We start from the raw sequence: 22,409 nt of genomic DNA, 5'->3' as shown, positions 1-22,409 counted from the left end.
TTCAGTGCTAGTTCCATTCTAGTTGCTCGTATACTGTCTAAGATATCTATCTTTCATGTTCTCGACAAGTTACACACAGATTACAGATTGAATGGACAGTGGCAGTCATACATGCAAGTAAGCTTGGCCGTGAATGTGGGATTAAAGTGATCTTCCCCAGTAAGTTGCAGCTCAACTACTTACCTAGTTGCGTGTTCCGTATCAGCTTCTGCCACGCACTCGTCCCATCCACCCACACCCAGGCACATGGAAAGAACCCCCCGCGCGTAACAAATTCAATAGATCGTGGCACCCGAGATTTTCACCAGATTACTGAAAAAGCGCAAGGGGATATATCCGTGCCCCAGGCCTAAATGCGGATCTCCAAATGCAATCGGAATCTCTGATTCCACCTGTGAAGTCAACGGCGACCCCTTTAATGGATGGAAACTATTGATCCCACCTCTAGAACAACGCGTTCTCAAATTCGATGCCCGACAATGCAACCGCCAACAAGCAAGTCACTTCTTCCATCTCCCAATAGAAGTCAGGACACTGATTTATATCGAGTTAATGGGTGATCGGCGCGTACATATCGAGCATGCGTGGATGTTGCCGTCGCCATTTCGTCCGAACCCGAAGCGGGACAGGGAGCGGTGGGAATGGTGGCATGGCGCTTGCCAGAAGAGTGCATCTTATTTTGATGACCGGTGTTGGAATCGTAAGGATGAGACGTACGCGACCAGATTCGAGGGGTTGAAGAGTGCGCCGGCCGGGACGAAACTTGGGGGAGTAGAGTGGTTGAGGTGTTGTCAGATCGGGTGAGTCTTTAGTCTTTTTGGTGGATGTAGTGCAAGCATGGCTTATATTATTCTCTAGCTATGAAGAGACATTAAGAGTCCTGTACGGGACGAATGTCTTTGTTCTGCGGACCGGGTTAGACACTCCATTCATCATGTCTAGGCTTTTCTCGGCCGCCTGTTCCTCCCTAATCACGTCTATGGAAATCTCTTTTGATTACTGGTACAAATTAGACGAAACACCACAGGCCGCAGCTTGGGAGACGGTCTACCCGGCCTTATTTGATCTGTTCGAGCATTGCTTCTGCAAAGTTCACAAGTTGCGCCTGACGATGCATATTCCAGCCTGGGAGAAGGTTAGATGGACTATTAACAATGACAAGATCGACGCGATTCTTGCGCCGTGGGAGAGACTTGCACAGAGTCGAGATTGGACTAGTTTAAAGCTCTGTGTTCCGTCTGACTGGCTTCCTTGCTTAACAGGCAGGGCGGGGAATCAGACGAGGTGGGAGTTGATGATGACTGACTGGTACGAGCGCACGCCTGGTGTCGAGTATTCATAAAATGATAGTCAATTTCTTTGACATGATATTCACGAATCTCGTGTTAGTGCTTATTAGCAGCTGGAGGTACCGGCGTAGGTTGTATAGGGGAGATCAGATACTGAAACCTCAAGGACGTACCGGGATTAGAGAGTTAGTTGTGATGTTGATTTTTGTAATGGGTAGTGATTAGAAGGAAGTTGCTGTACACAATCTTATACTTTAATTTCGTTATGCCGGATACTTGTGTGTTCGGATTTGAGTAAAAATATCAGACGACGAGCATTCGATTGAAATTCAGAGCACCTCTTCATATCGCCATGGCTCATATGAGTTTATGATGTAGTAGTTATCAGACTTTGTTCCTGACATGGGCATCAGGGCAACGGTTGTGGGTGAAGCTTTCCCGGCCTTACCCAAACAAGGCCTAAACTTAGCCAAGACTGAGCAAACTGGCATATCAACAAAATCAGGTAGTAAAAACCATGTAGGACTATTAAGTATTCTCTGTTCTTTCTACGGTTGTCATCTTGATATATATACGGCAGGTTTGGGGGCCCATCGCGCTAACCCGCTGGCAGGTTAACCAACTGCCATCAACATTTATACATATATGTAATCTCTTAAAGATCTAGGTATATCTTGCATCGAAGGTGCTCTACTAACAATATAAGGGAATAATTAGCCCGTCATTTTCTAAAAGATTATAGGAAAGACCTTTAAAAAAACCGATGGAAAGATGACAATAAAGTGGGTTTTATAGTAGCGCTAGGCTTTCTCTACGGGATGTACGAGCGATTTAGATATTATAGATGTTTTGGACTAGGGCATATATCGAGTTCATAAATCTATCGCTTTAGGATGGATTATCCTAGACATATCCAATCAACGACCCTTAGGTTGTGCTGGCTGCAGAACTGATATAATTTGCCCCCGTACGAGCCTTGACCCCAGCTCTCCACCAATCCAGCCCAGAAACATCCTGGTCATTCTGGGTTGTGGTTTTGCCATAACCTTCCCTCTGCAAGAAAGGACTATCCAAAGACTTCCATTGCAATTTATCAGTAGGCCGCACAAAGTATAACAATCCCAATCGATCAAGGTGCGCCTGATCTTCTGGTGGCGCTATAACTCGGTGAAATCCACTTTTTAGGTACCCATTTGTGAGGAACTGAAGCGTATCGGCGATGTTGACAGCGACAGAGCCAGCGGGAATCCTCAAATACTCCCAATCTTTATCTTTGGTCTGTTGCACCTGTAGTGCTGATATTGGTTGCTGGAATAGGAACGTCATGGTTCCCTTATCCGTGTGCCCACGGAAGTAAACATCGTCAAACGTCTTGTTTTCTTCTCGGGATCGAGCATGGTATAGCATATAGCGGATAGAGCTGTCACATTCATCTTCGTAGCGGTTGCCGTCCACGAACTGGTCTTCCGGTAGCTCGAGCATAATCGCTAATATCCGGAGGAGCTTGAAGGAGACATTCTCATGCATGAAGCGAGAGAATCTCTCAATCTCCACGGAGTATTGAGTGATCGGATCTGGGTGTGACCGCTCGCTTTGGGGAATGAATTTGAAGATGCTGTAAAATTCCAACGTATCTTGCATCCCAGGGAAAAGGCTTAGTGCTCCTAGGGGACGGTATCCATTGTAGCTACCCTCCTCTAAGGGAGCACGATGTCTCAGTCGTTCTTCTTCGGGTAGTTCAAAAAGTGCCTTTGCAATGGCAAATTGGAGATCAATCTCCTCCTGAGACAGACCAATGTTGGTGATATAGAAGAAGCCTTCTTTTGTCAATATCTCTCTGTTTCGGGGAGGTCGTGAGAGCAATACCAACTTGGTGCACATATTGTTTGAATTTCTGTGCCAGTCTCTCTTTTCCTCCCGGGCGATCATATTCAGAAAGATCGATAGTGACAATACTCGCATATTTCACTAGCAGATGTCAGTCTTCCAATTCAATCATATACCAATAGTTCTTACTCACACGGACATTCTGTCTCGGGTGGATGCTCATATTTCGGCAAATTCATATTAAAGCCGGATGAACTAGGCAAGAAATCCAACTGAGACCTGCTTAGTTTAAATCACGACATGGGAAGAAATAGATCAGACTTTGCAGCTTGAACCCCAGATAATTCAAGGTCGCCACTTCGTTAATTTCCCCATAGCATAGTGGATCGTCGGTTCCACTCTGGACGCTAAATAGGAATATTGTCATCGTGTTAATGTGATCTGCCATATTACAAACATATATGTGGAGATGTATATACTCCATAGTCAACCTCAACTTGCTCTTATTATTGGTTAATCCCGCTGGGAGCTGCGCTGACACATTAAGGGTCTCCACACCGCCAGTCTGCTGATTTTTATAAAGGCAGGTCTTGATCGAGCCAATAAAAGCAACTTCTACTCAGAAAATCCACCGATGTGATTCTCGTACGACTTGGTGGGGTTTATCCTTCACTCCACAATGACTTATGAAGGGTAAGGCACAGCTTGCTGCCTAGGTGAAGACGTCCTATGTCACTCAGCTTTTAGTCCATATTGTAGTGCCAGAACAGTCTCACAAAGAGCGATCAATAATAGTTCTGTGCTCATCGCCAGATTTATTTGTAGCAAAAGCTCAATGTCATACTTCCAAACTACGGCCAATTCTGTCGATGAAACCTGGGGGAAGGGGGTAGCTAATATGTACGTAGTACTCGGTGTGAGACGGACAAGATTAAAGCTAGAAAACTACTAACTAGCAGAAGCTGAGGAATTAGAATACAGACACAAACATTGTATAGTACTGGCCCTAAGTGCCAAATCTATCTGACTAGGACTACATTCACTTTCATAATAGTAAAGTAAGAAGAAATATCAACCATAATAATGGATGGTTACAGAACAATCACATAATGTACAGGGGGTTCATAAAAAAAGGACCAGGGTGGTATCAACCCATAACAAGCAAACCAAAAATTGTAAAACTCCTCTGACCAAACCGAAAGGAAAAAGTGACCAAACTCCGAGAGAATCGAAAGCAAAATTAGAGATATTCATTCAGCCTCCCATGAAGCAACTCGTAACCTCTCTCTTCAAGATGAACGGGGGCGTTGAGCCGACGGAGCTCCAACAGGCTCCTGTATTAACAAGCCAGTCAGTGATGAAACTTCTTGAAGATCTTTTTACGAAGTAGAGTACGAACCGAGCTGGCACGACGCTTTCGCCTGCTGCTATCTCCGGCTCCGGGGTTAGCAGTCTCATTCTGAGACCTGTGGACCTCGCCCCCGACGGAAATGCTGTTGTTTCGGCCATTCACCCGAATGCCCGCGAGAGCGCGAATGTTGATGGGCCTAGGATATCCCACATCATCATTGAGGGCATTTGCGCGATCCAGCGCAGCGATGATGACAGCCGCGACGGGGGTGAGGTGAGATGTCTGGGCCTCGTGGTGAGTTGGACCAGTGAAAGAATCAGATCCAGGAGATGACACCGTGATGGTGTTCTCATCACCAGTTACGGCGATTGAGTTGTCAATGTAAATATTGATTGGCGAGGCCCATGGATCATCCATGTCGTGCTGATCGACGCTCATGACAGTTGTGCCACTGGGTCTGGTGACAGATAATGTGTATGGAGGTGGGGCCGGGCCTGGAGTAGAAGTAGAAGAGATAGGAGAGGTAGAAGATATAGAAGCATGGCGATTTGCCCGGACTTCAGCGAGCTTATGTAGATGGTGTCGCAAAGAATCTGATGGAGGCATCATTGTGAATGTTTATTTTAGCAGTGTTTGTAGAGTGAAGAAGAAAAGTGTGCAGCAGTGGGTTGCCTGGGTATTTAAGGTCGAGCGTTTGTCCGGTTGAATGGGCGCAAACAATAGGAAAGAGGACAATCAATAGACAATCAATAGACAGCCAATCAGAGGCCGATGTGGGCCCATTGAGTTGCCTAATTGGGAACCTTCAATGGACTTCGATTGTTCTCAATAAAGATCACGTGATTGCTATTGTTCAGGGTATCAATAGAATTAAAACTATGTACCGGGTACCTACACCATGGTAAAAATTACCGTAGTCAAGAAGGTACCTATACATTCAGTGCCATGGTTTCGCTAGTGTAGAAAATGCGCCTCCAATTCTCTTCCCAAAAAGCAAATCGGATCGCTGCGACGGTCCACAAGCCCCTGGTTGTGGAGCAATCCTTCGTAAAGTGCGTCGGTGTCACCATCACCAACTGGATTGGAACCCAGATGATCGGACGTTCCTTCTTCGGTCGGTCGGGAATCTCCGCCTACACCATCTGGGAAAGTAGGCATGCCTGGTCAGGTTGGCTGGTCTTTTATAGGCGCGGGACATCAGACCCTACCGATAGGGTTGTGTGGTTCATTACTGCTAGACGGGATATCGAAACCAGTGTGGCCTGGGCGGGGTTGGCCCGGGTAGTATCGCCCACCTGGGTGAAGAGATTGCGCCGTCTGCAAATGATTATTAGCAAGGACAACGGCCCTTGTAGATTATCCGAGTTATACCGGTGTTTCTGTCACATCCGACATCCAAACCGTTACGGGTTGGTACTGACTTCGCGGAAATCATCTCCTTCAACTTCGACCTCGCGATCTCGAATCCGACGCATCAAGGCTAGGAAATTGCTTTGTTGGAATTTTTGGCTTTGTTCGTTACGCACGCTGTCAAGCAGTTGCCCTGCTGTCCGCGCAAGTTCGTCTGCGTCTCGACTCCGTGTTTGCGGGTCCTGTTTGTCGCTTTGGGGAATAAGATCCGATCCGAGTCGAATCTGCTCGTGGTTGACTGGCTCGGAAACGTCGACTTCGTTGGTCTCGTGCAAGTTCTTCTGAGTATCTTGCTGGGCAAGCCCAGCTCCTTGCAACTCCATATCCGCCCGTGCCTGATCAAAGGCAGCCTCAAAGGCGGATTCGTCAAACTGCTGGGTGTGATTTTGTTGGGTCTGCATAGCCTGTTCGGGCTGTATCTGAGTCGTAGAGCCATACATCTGGTAGCCTGGCGCAAAAGATGGCTGATAGGCACCATGCATTTGCGGGTTTTGCTGGGCCCGGGCCATAGGCCCTCGTTGTTGAGTCATGAATTCAGTGTGCCACCCGCCATGTGTCGCCGCTGGTGCAATATTTGGTCTTTGCAGTTGCGCTACAGGATGTGAGGGCCCCGAGATTTGCAAGTTCTGGAAGTCCGCTGCCCAACCAGCGTTGCCTGCACTGTGTGCGGCTTGGTGGTGTAGCGCGGCATGATGTAATGGTGCTCCAAAATTGGCAGGGTGTTGCAAGTTAGGCAATGCAGGGCCGGCGAGGTTGCCTTCGAATGCGGCGAACTCTGGGTCGAGTATTCCTTCTTGGGGGTTCTGGGATCGGAAACCCTGGAGTATGTTGTTAGTATGGTTAAAACTATGTGATCTTAAAAGCGCTACCAACCTGAACAGGCGATTGACGTGAAGTCAGCCGGTCTTGCTGAAGGGTCCGATCAACAGATGTATGCTTCTGGAAGTTCTGAAGGGCGTTCGACGGCCCGCACAGCGCATCAGCCATAATGACGCTTAAATCGACCAAAGTTGAACGAAAAGTGTAGTAGTGTTATATTCGCCTTCAAATCTCTTCGTAATCGATCGCCAGCACAAATTACAGAAATAATAAAGAGGCGTTGGACTTCACAAGAGACTCCGCGCCACTCCTGCCGTGGGGTTACCGACGGCCGAGGCTCATCACGTGCATAGATACAGGTAACGTGACCCAGCGCTAAGCACACGATAAGATACGGGAAGGGCCAGGTTGTTTGGCTGAAAGGGAGAGAGCTGCTCCGACTCCCCGCGCTTTCACAGCTGTCAAATTTATTGTTTGCTTTATTTAATCCAACATGGTAATTGCTATTCAGCTACATGAATTTGCGCTTGTTTCTCAATCCCACCGCTAACAGCTTCAAACCTCCAGGCGACCCCTCAGGTGATCTCGAATTCCGGACACGAAGAGATGATTGTATGTGCTAAGATATACAAACTACAATTGGTGGTTTATGTGTTTATACAATGTACTCAAGCTAACTGAGCTATGTGGAATATAGCACGATGCTGGCTTGGACTATTACGGCCGACGGTTGGCCACATGTTCGTCCGACAAAACGATAAAGATCTTTGAGATTGAGGGAGAATCACACCGACTGGTCGAGACTCTGAAGGGGTAAGCTGGACTTGTTGATGTGTGCAACTAAAACCTGGTCACTGACATGGGTATTGGATAGCCATGAGGGTGCTGTGTGGTGTGTCGCATGGGTGAGTGATACCCCAAAACATCAGGCAGTGTAGCGCGCAATTCGACTGATCATGCCATTCTCTTGATCTAGGCTCATCCGAAATTCGGCACAATTCTGGCCTCATCTTCCTACGATGGCAAGGTTCTGATCTGGCGGGAACAGCCCCTGAATGCGACCTCGCCCTCCGGTGGTACCACATGGGCCAAGGTCTTCGATTTCTCCCTTCACACGGCCTCTGTGAACATGGTCTCCTGGGCTCCCCATGAGAGCGGATGTCTTCTTGCCTGCGCTTCGTCCGACGGCCATGTCAGCGTTCTTGAGTTCCGTGACAACATCTGGACCCACCAGAACTTCCATGCCCACGGAATGGGCGTCAACTCTATCAGCTGGGCCCCTGCGGCCTCTGCTGGTAGCCTCATCAGCTCTGTCCCCGGACCCGGCCAACAGCGCCGGTTTGTTACCGGTGGCAGCGACAACCTGGTCAAGATCTGGGAGTATAAGTATGTTGATTGATAGGCCTTCCCAAACATACAGCTATGACGTGAACTGACTCAATGCTCTCTAGCCTGGAGTCCAAATCGTACAACCTCACTCAAACCCTCGAGGGACACTCAGACTGGGTCCGTGATGTGGCCTGGTCCCCGAGCATCCTCTCAAAGTCCTACATCGCCTCAGCCGCGCAAGATAAGACCGTTCGCATTTGGACTTCTGATGCGTCCAACCCGGGCCAGTGGACCAGCCAAACACTGGAGTTTGACACTGTTCTGTGGCGCGTTAGCTGGAGTCTCAGCGGCAACATCCTTGCCGTTAGCGGAGGTGATAACAAGGTCACTTTGTGGAAGGAGAACCTCAAGGGAGAGTGGGAGAAGGTCAAGGATATCGAAGAGTAGTGGCTGTTTTAATTTCTATGTGTCATCTATTCCCTTCCTCAACGCATAATTTTCTGCTATCCAAAAGCTACATTGCTTGTTACCATAAATATTGATTTCACTGCGAGAATCCTACGTCAATTTCCAGCGCTTTGGGCAAGCTTGGTCTGTTTCATTCCCTATATCATCCATCGCTCAGCTACCCGACAAAAAAAAGGTAAAACAAAGAAAAATACAAACGAGAGGCAAACGAAAGGCAAACGAAAATGAAAGCGTAAAAGGCACCGGACGTGGCCTTCACACGTCCCAGAAGATGAATGGGCCTCTAGTCTCTGGCTCCTTCAGATCCACCCATCGTCCCAGCATAATGCGGCCACCGGGGATGATGACAGCCTCATATCCATGGATCCAGCCCTCGCCGTCCATCGCAGGGGAGGGAGGCATTTCATCTTCTTCGTCATCTACCTCAACGATGGTGAAACAGATCCGGGTCCATCCCTCAAAGCCCCCATGGGGGACAGCAATCTCTTCGGTAAACCCGAACACATAGTTCCCTGCCTCATAGGCGGCCCCGTAGGCTCTCTGCCTGCCATCGAAATATATCCGGTTAATGTCCGGACGACTAGCGAGAGGGATGAGCTTGCTGCATTGCTCGGGCCAGAACTTTTCGGGGGAGGGTTGAAGGTCGAGGGTCTTGACATAGGTTAGCCGAGTCATCACAGCCTTCCAAGCAACTCGCCATCTACTCACCATTACGTCGATTGAGTCCCCATGTGTCTCAAGATCGGCGCATGTCTGGCGCTCGTCGAGTCTGCACAGATCTGACAGCGGATGCATGCATGCTAATTGGAAACTAATGTCAGCTTGGGCTAATGATTAGAGCTTCTTTCTGTCGGTATACTCACAATAGTATCCTAGCCACGATGGGCTTAGTTTGGATATCTCGGCTAGATTATCCTTTCGCGTCTTTGGCTTCAGCTCTTCGGGCATCCCAGAGAAGGATTCTTGATAGGTAAGCTCAGATGCGTTCAGAAAGTGACGTTGCCAGAAATTGCGCAAGTTCAGCAGTTTTGCGAGATCAAGTTCATCGTGGTCGATGAATGCCCCACCCACCCTTTCTTCATATGAATAGACTTGTCTGATGTCGTAGTCGGTTCGACGACAAGGCTCGGTGATGGTTGGGTCGAGAGCAAACGAAGTTAGGCACTTTGAATAGCAAATCAGTGAATGTACACTCCATTTTGCAACGAAATGCGTGTACCAACTGGAGAGCATAAAATAGTTGCGAGGAAGTTCTTTCTTTTTGAAACTGGCTTAGAAATTCTACCCCCCTCAGGGTCTCACGGATACTTCGCAGGGTCTTTGATATCTCTCCAACAGCGATGGGTATCTTCAGATATTCCTCGAGCATAGTCTGCATAACCTCCATCCAGAGGTATTGACGATCATCTTCCTCATCTTTGAATTGGATTGGAGCGCTCAACACGATGGCACGGATCTGGTATTCGAGCATCAACTCCCTGGAAGGTCTTCCCGGCGCCAGGTCATAGTGTTTAGCAAAGCGAGCTCGCCATATGGCGGACTCGTATTCGAAGACCTTAGCCCACATCTCTTTACAAGATTGGGAGAGATGGAGAACATCACGATCGCTGGGCAGACAGCATGCGATTTCCTGGAGAATCTGTTGATCTTAAATATCAATGGCTGCAATCTACATTGTAGAATATAGACATATACTTGCCTCATTCGGGAGCTCCAGCAGTCGGCTGCGAGCACTTTGCATGGTAGTTGAAGCAGACTGTACGAGGTTGGTGTTTGACATGGCCGTGTCTGTTGTATACATAGTTCAGTATCCAGGTACACAGTTTGAAGAATCAACGTGAAACTGGAGAGGTAAGGTAAGACTGGGAAGAAGAGGCAGTAAAAGTTCAATATGTTCATTCAGATGTCCTTGAAACAATCGGTTATAAAATGTGCGATGCCATGGTGGATCGTTCAATAGTCTAATTGATAAGGCTGGTGATTGTTTGCAATGCGCCAGGTTATGAGAGACTACTCAGTGTGGCCAATGAGATTCCTCTCAGATGTCAATAGGACAAAGAGAAATCAAGAGAAACAACTGCTCTGTTCAAATTGAACCTCCTCATGAGACCAAATGAAGCACGTGCCTCCAAAGATTGACATATTTTGTTTACATGCTCGGTATATAGGCTATATATGTTGTGAGAGACGGCGTCGCTGTAGGCTTTCTCTCACTCCCCAGCCATTTGCTAACAGACCCTTGACTTCCTCGAGCCCCAATCCACTCATCTCGGGGTAAATCGCCCATACAGCAACCCATCCAGCGACACAAACGAGTGCATAGAGAGCAAACGTCCATGAGGGTGAGATCCATTCCATCATGGGCAGGAATGTAAGACCGATTATGAAGTTCGATCCCCAGTTGGTTGCAGTGGCCAGTCCTGACCCCAGAGAACGTACATTCAGAGGGAAGAGCTCAGACTGCTGCCAGGGGACATTGCCGAGTCCGAGGGCATACGCTGCAGTATAGACAGTAAGACAGAGCAAAATTGCAATAGGCACAAGAGAACCAGGGCTATCATGATTTTCTTGGGGGCCAGTTGGAGGCTCTGAATTCCATTTGCCGTCCATTGACGAAAACGAGAAAGCACAGACGACCAGAGCAACAACCATGACAGGGATTGAATACAGGAGGATGCGCCGGCGTCCGATCCTGTCAATCAACACAAATGCAAACAACGTGAAGACGAAGTTCGTCATAGCCACCGAGAGTGATGTCAATGTCGGCGAGGAGAATGCAAGGGAGGAGAAGATGGTTGCTGAAAAATACATCAGGCTATTGAATCCACAGAGCTGCTGGACCGCCTGGAGCATCATTGCTATGATCAATGCTCTTCTGTTTCCACCATGCAACAACTGCTGGCCCCGTTGAATGGTATCATGTAACCATTGGGGCTTTGTGCCACGAGACTTGGGTTGTCCCATCTCCGATGCCTCTTGGACGATTTCTCCATTGATATTGCGCAACACACGGTCCACCACCTGGTCACACCCAGGGCAATCTTGATAGATTTTAATCAGGACATTCTTCGCCCGGGCATCGAATCCAGCCTGGACCAGCCATCGAGGCGTCTCAGGTAGCAGAGCGAGAATAGCAAGCTGGACGAAGGCCGGGAATGCTCCAATTCCCACAATCCACCGCCAGCCTCCAGTGGTGCTGGAAAACAGCCACCCAACTATGTATGCCACCACCTGGCCACCGGTAATAAACAAACTGAGGATCGTGACAAGCCTTCCTCTTGCATGGGAAGGAGCTAACTCGGAGATATACCTGGAAGTTTTTTCCCAGCATGTTAGCTATCATCAACTCTCTCATAATCAAACTTCTGCCACGGTTTAGGGTTTCAGTCACGTCCACCTGACAGGACACGGTCAACCTACAATGGTGTCACCGCACTTGCGCTACCAACAGCAAGACCAACAATGCTGCGCCCAATGATCATACCCCAAACATGGCTTGTAAAAGCCTGTGCCAAAGCTCCAAGTGCGAACAATAGATCTGCGCCAAGTATGACCTTCCGACGACCAAACTTGTCCGCCAGCACTCCGGTAAACGGACTCGCGACCAATGCAAACAGACTGGTGCAGGATGTTATGAGACTTTTATCGAGTGTTGTTAATGACCGATCCGAAAGATCTGACCCGATGGTCACCAAAGTAGACGAGATGACACCTGTGCTGGAAGTTCCGACGATTGTTAGTGAACCGGAGGGTCAACGGAGCAACATGGCGTGTATGATAGGAGCTAGCATACTCATATCCAAATAGTAAACCGCTTATCCCAGCGGAGAAGGTCAATGCCCATATAAACCAGCCTCCCGAGTATTTCAGCTCCGAGGCCAGGCTCTCATCGTGATCATTGTCATGGTCTGAAGAGGCGTGGGTTGAGGCGAGCAAAGGGGCGTGAGGACCTGACTGGTCTTGCTCATCTGTGCCCGACATATCTTCGGGCTCTTCCAGCTCTAGCCCTGAGGTATCATCTGAATTTATCCCCTGGGGCATCTGAGATGGTAACCTTAAAGTGATGGACGTTCCACGGGTCTGGGGTTGATGGCGATAAGCCGATAAGAAGACCCGCTCAAAACCCGGAGCGGAAGTCAGATTCCGCACGCCGATGTGGTTCGGTATGTTGTAAACAATGAAAGGTAGAGAGAAAGGAAACAGATATGACTGGAAGGTTATGATCTTGGAAGGAATGGCTTCATATATAACTATGCACTGCGGTGGAATGAAGGCCTAATATATCAGGCAGAGAAAAGACTAGGCTGCAGGTTACTCAAGAAATAATAATGGTCATAATGTAGATTCATGCAGGATATTCATAGTTTTTACGGCATTAATCTGTACATAAATAGCCCTACTACCTCAGTGTTTGGCCACCACACCGGCAGCATCAGCCTGCGCGGTGATCTTCTTCTTGTAGGCGTTGACGGTACCGTCAAACTTGGTAACAGTACCACCGTCGCAAACCCAGAGACTGGTGCAGACACTCTGCAACATAGTCACATCATGGGAAACCATCACCACACCTCCCTCGAACGCCCGGAGCGCATCCGCCAGGGCATCCATACCCTCGATATCCAAGTGATTGGAAGGTTCGTCAAGAACAAGGATATGAGGATTGGTCAAGGACAAGCAAGCAAATGCAACACGGGATTTCTGACCTCCAGACAGCAGCTCCATGCGTTGAAGACCAGTGGTACCAGTGATACCAAACCTATAAGATAAGAATTAGTCAATGCAGTGGATACGAATGGTTTGGATAAACTTACGCTCCCAGGTGTCGTCGGTACTCCTCGTCAGTTTTACCGGGGTACGTCTTGGTCATGAAGCCGACTGCACTGGTAGTCATGTCCAAAGCATCGACGTGATGCTGGGCGAAGAATCCAATACGCAGTCTCGAGTTTGTGGAGATGAGACCGCTTGTTGGCTCAAGCTGGTTGGTGAGTAGTTTCAGAACGGTGGTCTTACCAGCACCGTTAGGTCCGACAATTCCGATACGCGAATCAAGTTGAACATCCAGATCGACATCCTTGAGAAGAGGCTTTTCCTTGGTGTAGCCGAAGCAAACATCGGACATCTGGACAATAGGTGGTGAAAGCTTCTCGACTCCGGGGAATGCAAAGTGCACGGTGTACTCGGCTTCGGGAGCTTCAAGAACTGGCATGCGCTCAAGCTTCTTAATTCTCGATTGTGCCTCAGAGGACTTCGCGGCGTTGTATCGGAACTTATCAATGAACGCTGATGACGGTCGTTAGCACAGCCCCTATGACAAGATGGAGAGGGTGACAAACCTTGCAAGTGTGCTCTCTCGGCCATTTGCTTCTCGTATTCGCGCTTAGCGGTCTTCCGGCGCTCCTCTTTGGTCGCGTAGAAGGATTCTGCAAATTGTTAGAACCATAAATAGTCTTGAGATCCCGTGTAACTTACCGAAGTTAGCACCTCTGTAGTAGTCCAACCTCTCGGAGTGCTGGTGAATAATATCCGTGGCGACTTCGTTCAAGAATGCACGATCGTGAGAAACCACAAGGACTGTGCTGGGGTATCCCTGAAGGTAATTGGAAAGGAAAGTAATTGACGGAACGTCCAACATGTTAGACGGTTCTGTTAAAATGTCAGTAGGTTGCTTGGGGAATAAAGAGATCAGTGGTACATACCGTCAAGCAAAAGCAAATCGGGCTCGCAGAATAGGGCTCGTGCAAGAGACAAACGCATTCTCCAACCTCCGGAGAAGGTCTTGGTGGCGTACTTCTGACGCTCTTGGGAGAAACCAAGACCAGCCAAAATACTGGCCGCACGGGATTCGGCCTTATCAGACTCCATTTCTGAAAGTTTTCCATGAATATCGCTCAATGTGATATCCAGGCCCTCTCGCTCCTCATCGAGTCTAGCAGCATCCTTCGAAGTATCCGCCAATGAAGATCTTTCTTCTTCGATTTCTGCCAGTTGTTTCGAGATTTTCTATGGTCGTTAGTGAATCTGCTGCTGTGGTATGTTCTGGCTTAACTAACCGCTTGCTCTGCGAGAAGATGTTTCCGCCACACATCAGCATCCAACACTGCTTGCAAAGCTGGTGTATCGTCACCGGTAATCTACGGTAGAGAGTCAGTAACAGAAAAACAACCGAGCTGGGGTTTGAACTTACCTCTTGCTCAACGTGAAGAATAGAAACGTGAGTGGGAATCGGGATTTCTCTGCGACTCAAAGCACGCAAAAGTGTAGATTTACCAATACCGTTCTGACCAACAAGACCGTAACGACGACCATAAGCGAGTGTGAAGGCAGCATCTGTAAGAATGCGCAGGCCACTAATCGAGATATCGATGTTATCCAACTTGATGTCCTTACTCTTGGCCTGGGAGTCCGAGCCTATTTGAAGAGGGTTGACAGCCATGAAGAACTCCTCGTAGGACATAGTCTCATCCGGCTGGTTGAGCAGGCGGGACGCCTCGTAGGTAACGTTCTTCATAGACTTCTTGTCCTGCTTAGCACGAATCTTGCGCTCGGCTTTCTCGAGCTTCTTCTTGTCCACCTTGGACTCCATCTTTCTGGCATTGGCAGATTCCAAATCGACAGTGTTTCCAGTCAGACCCAGTGTAGAAGACATATTTCGCTGTGCGCCGACATTGATAGTCTGTTCAAGCTTCTTGGCCTTGAATGGCATCTGCCTCCGCTCTGGGTCGCCATCGGAGGAGCTCAGCGTGGTGATGAACCTCGCAACCAAGTTGCCGATCGCATCGTAGTTTTGCGGGGAGAAATCTCCCGAGGCGGAGACTAGGAGTTCGATCACAGATTCGGCGGCCTCTGCCAAGGGGGACTGGCCACTGGCATCGTCGACGTAGAGGTTTGCGGCATGGGTCAGATAGCCCTGTCAAATGTTCAGCGTCAATCGACTTACAATCTTCCACCGCGCATATGTGCGGAGATACTTACTACTGAGTATTCGGTGATGATTTGGTCGAGACCAGGGATCTGGGATTGGAGTTCGGACTCCATTTTACCAGGCTCGAAATGACGTCTGTCACGCCGAGATTCAGGAAGCTTCGGCGTCAAGAGTTTGTGGAGTTCTGGAATTGAGGTCCCCATCGTGAATAGTGGCGGATTTTTGGATGTGTGTTATCGATAAGATCACATGACAAGTGTTTATCGTCAAGAAATAGTTGGAAGCAAATGCTGTCTCTTGGAATACTGTGAAGGTGCGACGGGTATTAAATCACCTAGAGTAGAATTTATTCCTACGCTTCAAAATATGCCGAACTAAACGAGAGGTCGCTCGGTGGTTGCTCCTTGCCATATATTTGCGGGTAGTATACCAAGATATAACTAAGCGATTCCTATCACTTCAATACGGACCTATATGACCGTAGCTTTGCATCGAAGTAACCGACGCTCAAAGTAAGCTGCGAGTAACCGCACGTTGAATAAAATTGTTATGGAAGAAAGTTGGCTGACTGTGTATCGCCAATCTCCGCATGAAGTTGCTGAAGACAAGACATCTATCGTATCTATATTAGCGAGCAGGTATGGCAGCATTGAGATATTATCCCCAAAATATAGTTGTCAAAATCCGACTTTCTTAATACAAGCATTTGCAGAAAGTGTCAGCCATTGGTATCATGTTAGGATATTCATCCATCTACCTTGAATATTCCTAAATCCATAAAGCCATACATGTGTACTCCGTCTGCTTTTTGGAACACGACAAGAACTTTGGTCATAAAACGCTTGAATGATCCCCGGGGGATCTATTCAAATACAGAAAATTCGAATCCGAGCCGTTGCGAAAGAGAGGTTGCCGAGATGAATTAACCTCGCTTCGGCAGGTTCCCAGCCGACTAACTGATTGAATGCAGATAGTCAAGTTTTGAATCACATATTGGCGTTTGTGATATTGCGGGAAACCATCAGATCACCCGAATGTCACACAGTCTCAATGTTTGAGAAGCCCGCTAGTGGCAGACAAAGTAGACGTAGCAGAATGATCGACCTCAGCTCCGGCCGTCTTCCCGGGCGTCCGTGGATAAGCAATACGAGGTTCCATGGATTGCAATGAGCATAAGCAACACCCTGACCGCCTCTCTTGTCCATGTTTCAGTTACTTCCTGTAGCTGATAGCAATAGATCTACAGTGAAGTGAAAGCCTACATCAACAACTGGACTCTGACAAAATCACCTAAATTAGATACAAGTTCTGCAGGCTGCAGGGTGTTTCATGAGCAGTTTCATGTTCGCAGAAGTTGCGTTGGACCAGCAATCAGTAAAATGAAATCTAAGCGAGCACTAAAGCTATTAATTATGGAGTGCCTGAAGTTGTTCAAGTTTAGAAGCTGGAAATAGGAAGCGCTTCCAACCCCTGTAGTCACACTTATCACACCAAAGTCGGAAATTGCAAAGCACGGGCTTACAAAATCTGCCGAGACACAAAAGGCCGAGACTTCAGCTCCCCTGCTAAAGCCGCTACCTTTGTTGTGCTTTTTCGGGAATCAAGAAATGACTATTCGACCAGAATATTTCATCCAACAGTGCAGAGAAGATCTTGTTCCGGTCTGCAGGTTCGCGGCAGCCAACACCGATATAACGGGTGCCGGCAGGCGTTTGAGAATAATAAATTAAAGTATTGGCTTATAGTCCCCTATCAACGGTTGGGACACATGGCAAGACCTAAGACGATCAACTGTACGTAGGGAGTAGCTCTGTACATAATGTTCCATATGTTGACCTTCCAAACTGAATGATTGGATATGCCGATCGCTACAAGCTTCACCTAGGGATCAGCCTAAATTGACTTTTTTCAAGTGGAAAAAGATGGATATAATAATAAAAATAAAGAGCTTGAAACACGAGGTGCTTCCTCCCCCGCTCTTTCATACGCTATTGACGGTTAACTGCCAGCAAAAGCACACATTCGGAGTTAAGAACCGATTTGTGACCCACGAGGACTCCCTTCATTTGCAGAGTGGAATAAGTGGAGTACTATATGACGAATGTCAACAAATAACAATAGCACCGGGTACTATATCGGGTTAATTTGCGCAAAATCGAACAGGTCAAATGTTGATCTTCGAACGGAAGGTTCTTCGATATAAGATTGAAAGAAAGTACGGAGTCCTGGCCCTTACATTGAGCTTGCTCAACGCTTCAGATGATATTCCATTCTTTCATTCGAGAAGCGAAGTTAGTTGGAAGTGGAGTAGAGGGAAAATAACAAAAAGCCTGCCTGTACTCTGTACAGGCAGACTGACAGCTTCACAGGGAATATATAGTGAAGTCCATTGTTAATATCGATGTACCATGGTTCATCGTCGGAGAAACACCTGCGGACAGAAACCAGTGGACACCCGATCGGCCTGGGGGGTCTTTTCACGATGCGACTAACGATCCTAGTCAGGCTAGGGGGCCGAAGACGTGATCTCAGCCAGCCAATTCCAGATATGTGGGGACTTTGGGATCGCATGGCTTTTTTTGGAGTCTTTTGGCTCCTCCGTTTCCTTGCTCTTTGGGCTCCTGGGCCACTCAGGAACGGACTTCTCCGGTTCCTTGAAAAGTTCCCAAACTTCTGGATTATGACGCCAATGAATGTGAGCCGCAAGGGATGTGGCCAACTTGGCGCCTAATCCTCTGGCCTGCATTCTGCATTTGCAATAACACCCGCAGGATCGTGCACAAAAGCTAGTACCTTTTCGTGCTACCTTGTCGTAGAGATACAAATCGGGGTATTTCTCTTGGGCCATGTAAAAACTATGAGTAGTTAGTTTTCAGGGCACATATATTTTCCCATTGTGAACCTTCAAGTGAACATCCTGGAAGTGAACGTCAATTTCCAAGTATATCGATTGTTCATAAATTGATATAATATCAAATAAATCAAAAAAAGGGTCCAAGGAGGGGAGTTATTGAGGTTGCTCCTAGCGTGCGCAGGGCGGGAGCTGATAATCCCCGTGTGTTGTTGTTGATTTCCCCGGGTCACATCCACCCCCATCTGGTTCCTTTCCTTCTTTACTCGGCCTCCCAGGGGGTAGAGGCATATTTTTCCAGACTGGCTTTGCTCGGCGTTGCCCATTCATTCCTTTTCTTCTTCTTTTTGCTTTGTCTGGAGCGTCAATCGCGGCCTAGTTGAGGCAGCGCACTTCTTCCTCACACTCGAGCTTGCAAGTCGCACTTTCATCTACCCCATCATCTTTTTTTTCCTTTCTTCTTTCGTATTTCATATCCATCTGGAATGTCATTCGCAGACTTTGTCAACCTGGAGCTGATCGTTGGGGTGTTTGACATCCTTCGCGGCGTCTGAGGATGGATCACGTATCAACAGTAAGCCCCCCTCCCGTGTGATATCAACTTCCACGAACCCCGGAACTGCTTGCACGCCGGCGGTTTGGTCGCTCCGGAACGTCACTGACTGGCGCTTCTAGCTCTGTGCATTAAGCACTCTCGGAATAGCTCCTACCGGCCTCGCCCTCGGTCGCGCAGAACGGACACAGAGGCCTAGCCTCTTTCGGCGCAAGACTCTCGCCCAGGATCTCCCCCAGCCACTCCCTAACAACACCGAAAAGACGGCAGATGTTGCCCGGCCCAAGACCGCTATCCCATCCCGAAGCCCGGCAGCCGAGTGGCTTGCCGCAAAGGAAGTGGAAAGCGCTCAGGTAAACCAGGGAGCAGATCTGCCGAAAGCGCCATTGTCATTCAGTGGTGCGAGACGTCGTCGTCGGGGTCAAACGCTCACCAACCCGCCTCTGCGAATTCCAGAACATGAGTCGATGGACTCCTCGGTCGAATCACACATCCGGCGGCCATCCACCGGTTGGCTACGGCGGCTGTCGATGGCCTCGTTCCAACCTGACAGTCCGACTGCAAGTAGTCCAGTGGCGCCCTCGTTTAATGGGTCAGCAAGTCCCATATTTCCTCACTCGCCCCGTCAGCGAAGACAGCCGAACAAGTTAGTGAAGCGCCCGGCCTCGCAGCATACGAATACGCACCCACTTGGCACGAACACCATCTCTGGACCGTCTCCCGCTGCGCTGCGTAGGCCTGCCACTAGTCACCAGAGGTCGGAGTCGATGATCCTCCGGACTCCCTTGACACCTGATTTCGATGCATATTTTCCAAAGGCTTCTGTCGAAGGTCCAATGATCGAGGAATTCGAGCTCAATAAGCAGAAGCATTGGACGCCGTTCTTCTTTCCTAAGGTTGGCAAGCTAGCAGAGAGACTTTCGCGCAGATTCTCGACCGCCACTGCCCCAAAGGTTCAGAGTGTACGCCAGGTTGGGTCTGACCAGCGTGCTCTTCCTGCGTTGGTCATGGCTAATGAGATCTCACCCACAACTTCTCCACCCCGAGAAGACAGATCAGTACCTCATACCCCAATTGAATTCCGCAATCCGTTCCAAACGGCCCTTTCTGAGCCTGCTCCCGAGCAGCCCGTTGCCCCGGAACAACAAGCAGCTAAACCCGGCCATAAACAGTCGTACTCGGTCAACGATGTTGAGCCGAAAATCGTCATGGCAAACACCGTTACCGCACACGGGACACCGATTATGGGACTCGTTCGCGGCGGCTCTCTGAAGCGAGTGAAGGGGAGGACCTTCGCAGTCCCTCCTTCCGAACTCTCAAGCGAAGAACAGAATGTCATTATTCCGAGTTCCCCGGAGCCTGAGCCACGACGCAACATTACTGATCCAAGCGTGTTTCGCGCTCCGTACCCCATTTCCCAGTCCGGTTGGGCTGATTCGGCTTTGGAACGACGGTCTCAAGTTGGTCCCCGATCGGTATCGCAGGACTATAACGTTGGCTTGGGATCCCGAGCTGGTTCACGTCAAATGACCTCGGATGCGGTCGCCCTGTCGGCCTGGCAGCAAGCATCCCGCCCTGGTGGTCGAGCCCATGGATCTCTTCGTCGCCGCCCCAAGGGATTTTCAATTTCAGGTTCCGATCCGGCTTCCACCGTCATTGGTTCCGATGACACGCGGGTCTTTACATCGTGCGATGGGTACGAGACGGACGTGATTTCGGACTATTGGGACTCTGTCCGCACACGTGAGACCAATCGCAGTGGACTCAAGGGGCTGCGGATTGAGACGATGTTTGACAAAGCAGGTGCAAGTTTGGTGAATGAGGAAGCCACGACCTTGGAGTCTCTCCTCCCGCGGGGTTCCTTCGCCGCTCGGTCTTTAGCCAAGGATCCCCAATTGTTTACTGATCCGCTTCTGTGTTCCCCTCCTTTGGTTGAAACATCCAAGGTTGGGAATCCGTTCCATGCTGATGTGGCTGACGATGATGCTCTCAGCATGATTGGAACGCTTCCTGGCGATGATCGTGATTGTTTTTCGTCTTCTTTGACACATTCGTTGGCCAAATTTGTTGAACAGCCTGATTCCCGTCACGATTCACCCAAGCATATGGCTGGATCGTTTGTGGGCGAGCTGGATTGGGATATGAACAAAAAGACAAACATCTTTGACTGGTCCGAACAAGCACACCCTAGCCGGGAATCCTCGGACCTTGAGGCGCGTCCTAGGACCATGCAAGGGAAACAAGAGGGTGTTGTTGATAGAAATAGTCGGGCTGTTTGCCGGAAAGCACCATCCACCGTCCATCTTAGGAGCCAGAGCGTGCCAGTTGCCACTGAACATCCCATCAACGAATCACGTCAAACTTCTGGCAAGTTCGGTACTTGGGGCTTAGGCAGCAAGGGTGTCAGTGAAGATTGGGATAGCGATTTTGACTTTGACGAGTCGGAGGACACACCTGTCGCCGAAAACAAACCACTAGTTGAGCCTGATCTCAATCGCCAGAGTATGACTGTTCCCAAGGCCATTCTGGAACGTCAAGCAAGTCTTCGTGGTCAATTTGGACAGGTTCAAGAATTAACCCTGCTCGTTGAAGAATTGAAACGTCTTCGGCATCAAGCAAATGTCCTAGGTGTTGTCAACGGACCTTCCAGTGAACTGTGGGCAGAAGCAGAGCAGATCGTGAACCTTGCTACCATCGACGATGAAGAGGAGCGTCGCTCGCCGCCAGGATCTCCATCATCTCTCACTTTCAGCTTTGATGAATCCGACGATGACTGTATTAACGCGTCAAAGCGCAACAGTGAAGTGTCATGGGAGCTGCCCCATGAAAAAGTCGAACCCACGTTGCCCCTCGCTCAGCTTGCCAAGGACTCCCCAAAGTCCAAATCTGTACTTGATATCCTCCAGCCTCGTGATCAACAAAAGCCCTCGGCGCTTAATGAGTTAGAATTAGCATCGCGTGCAAAGAAACTCCCGTTTGATACTTCCTCGTTGAAGAATTTGGTTTCTCGTGCGGGTGTGGTGACGCGTGCGTTGAAGGAAGTCATTCGCAAAGCAGACGGGGTAGCAGCAACCAGCCCTCAGGAATTTCCCCAAGACCCGCCATTCCGACGTATTTTCGACAAACCATCTCACGATGATATTGCCAGTTTTGAAGCAGCACTGGCTGATATGTCCTAATTGCCTTTTCTTTTCACACTCAATACTCACTCCCTCTCATTATCTTCCATCCGCCACCACGACCCATGAGACCGAAAAACACTTGATCATTTGCATGACCATCTTCTTCATCCTTACCTAATGTTTGCTCCCTGCACTATCTTGGAGAGTCCCGTCTATTTCTTTCACAGTGCGATCTGACCCAAGACGCTATTGCCTTTTTTTTTTCATTCTCGTGTACAACTCTACCCCCAATGTACATTGCCAACAACCGCTCTTCCCCTTCCTTCCTTTTCATGTGTGCATCCCACACATACGAGTGCCCATGGGGCCCATGACCTTCTATTTTCTCTTGTGTCATTCTCCCATTCCTTTCGTCCATGTTTCATATTTGCGCAGCTCATATTTCCTAATTGCGCTGTACTAATCACG

At 48.8% G+C, this 22,409-nt stretch overlaps 9 protein-coding genes across 9 annotated transcripts; 3 read left to right on the top strand and 6 right to left on the bottom strand.

The window, feature by feature from the left end:
• Window positions 1-111: 111 nt before the first annotated feature.
• On the top strand, window positions 112-1,342 carry N7447_010452 (uncharacterized protein; the record flags this gene model as incomplete). The annotated part of the gene is made up of 3 exons (XM_057234714.1): window positions 112-117; window positions 283-800; window positions 859-1,342. The coding sequence occupies 3 exons, from the start codon at window positions 112-114 to the stop codon at window positions 1,340-1,342; spliced, it is 1,008 nt and encodes a 335-aa protein (XP_057080934.1).
• On the bottom strand, window positions 1,256-3,170 carry N7447_010451 (uncharacterized protein; the record flags this gene model as incomplete). Its single annotated transcript, XM_057234713.1, has 2 exons — window positions 1,256-1,305; window positions 2,261-3,170. The coding sequence occupies 2 exons, from the start codon at window positions 3,168-3,170 to the stop codon at window positions 1,256-1,258; spliced, it is 960 nt and encodes a 319-aa protein (XP_057080933.1).
• A 1,297-nt stretch (window positions 3,171-4,467) lies between these two features.
• Window positions 4,468-5,076, bottom strand: N7447_010450 (uncharacterized protein; the record flags this gene model as incomplete). Its single annotated transcript, XM_057234712.1, has 1 exon — window positions 4,468-5,076. One exon carries the CDS (start codon window positions 5,074-5,076, stop codon window positions 4,468-4,470), a length of 609 nt encoding a protein of 202 aa, XP_057080932.1.
• A 345-nt stretch (window positions 5,077-5,421) lies between these two features.
• Window positions 5,422-6,864, bottom strand: pex20 (the record flags this gene model as incomplete). Its single annotated transcript, XM_057234711.1, has 4 exons — window positions 5,422-5,627; window positions 5,676-5,784; window positions 5,889-6,695; window positions 6,751-6,864. The coding sequence occupies 4 exons, from the start codon at window positions 6,862-6,864 to the stop codon at window positions 5,422-5,424; spliced, it is 1,236 nt and encodes a 411-aa protein (XP_057080931.1).
• A 325-nt stretch (window positions 6,865-7,189) lies between these two features.
• Window positions 7,190-8,472, top strand: sec13 (GTPase-activating protein SEC13; the record flags this gene model as incomplete). Its single annotated transcript, XM_057234710.1, has 6 exons — window positions 7,190-7,192; window positions 7,264-7,308; window positions 7,394-7,509; window positions 7,571-7,601; window positions 7,673-8,082; window positions 8,148-8,472. The coding sequence occupies 6 exons, from the start codon at window positions 7,190-7,192 to the stop codon at window positions 8,470-8,472; spliced, it is 930 nt and encodes a 309-aa protein (XP_057080930.1).
• A 276-nt stretch (window positions 8,473-8,748) lies between these two features.
• Window positions 8,749-10,060, bottom strand: N7447_010447 (uncharacterized protein; the record flags this gene model as incomplete). The annotated part of the gene is made up of 4 exons (XM_057234709.1): window positions 8,749-9,144; window positions 9,202-9,293; window positions 9,357-9,657; window positions 9,713-10,060. 4 exons carry the CDS (start codon window positions 10,058-10,060, stop codon window positions 8,749-8,751), a joined length of 1,137 nt encoding a protein of 378 aa, XP_057080929.1.
• Window positions 10,061-10,662: 602 nt separating this feature from the next.
• N7447_010446 (putative MFS myo-inositol transporter) lies at window positions 10,663-12,534 on the bottom strand (the record flags this gene model as incomplete). Its single annotated transcript, XM_057234708.1, has 3 exons — window positions 10,663-11,803; window positions 11,914-12,210; window positions 12,287-12,534. 3 exons carry the CDS (start codon window positions 12,532-12,534, stop codon window positions 10,663-10,665), a joined length of 1,686 nt encoding a protein of 561 aa, XP_057080928.1.
• A 363-nt stretch (window positions 12,535-12,897) lies between these two features.
• Window positions 12,898-15,618, bottom strand: N7447_010445 (putative AAA family ATPase GCN20; the record flags this gene model as incomplete). Its single annotated transcript, XM_057234707.1, has 8 exons — window positions 12,898-13,249; window positions 13,305-13,773; window positions 13,827-13,913; window positions 13,963-14,136; window positions 14,190-14,493; window positions 14,544-14,624; window positions 14,678-15,400; window positions 15,466-15,618. The coding sequence occupies 8 exons, from the start codon at window positions 15,616-15,618 to the stop codon at window positions 12,898-12,900; spliced, it is 2,343 nt and encodes a 780-aa protein (XP_057080927.1).
• A 3,204-nt stretch (window positions 15,619-18,822) lies between these two features.
• Window positions 18,823-21,998, top strand: N7447_010444 (uncharacterized protein; the record flags this gene model as incomplete). Its single annotated transcript, XM_057234706.1, has 2 exons — window positions 18,823-18,840; window positions 18,942-21,998. 2 exons carry the CDS (start codon window positions 18,823-18,825, stop codon window positions 21,996-21,998), a joined length of 3,075 nt encoding a protein of 1,024 aa, XP_057080926.1.
• Window positions 21,999-22,409: the final 411 nt, after the last annotated feature.

This window comes from Penicillium robsamsonii, assembly GCF_028829455.1.
Source record: "Penicillium robsamsonii strain IBT 29466 chromosome Unknown utg000007l_segment0_segment0, whole genome shotgun sequence".
Lineage (NCBI taxonomy): Eukaryota > Fungi > Ascomycota > Eurotiomycetes > Eurotiales > Aspergillaceae > Penicillium > Penicillium robsamsonii.
The sequence above is the reverse complement of the archived record's forward strand: the minus strand, read 5'-3'. Positions and strand labels throughout refer to the sequence as shown.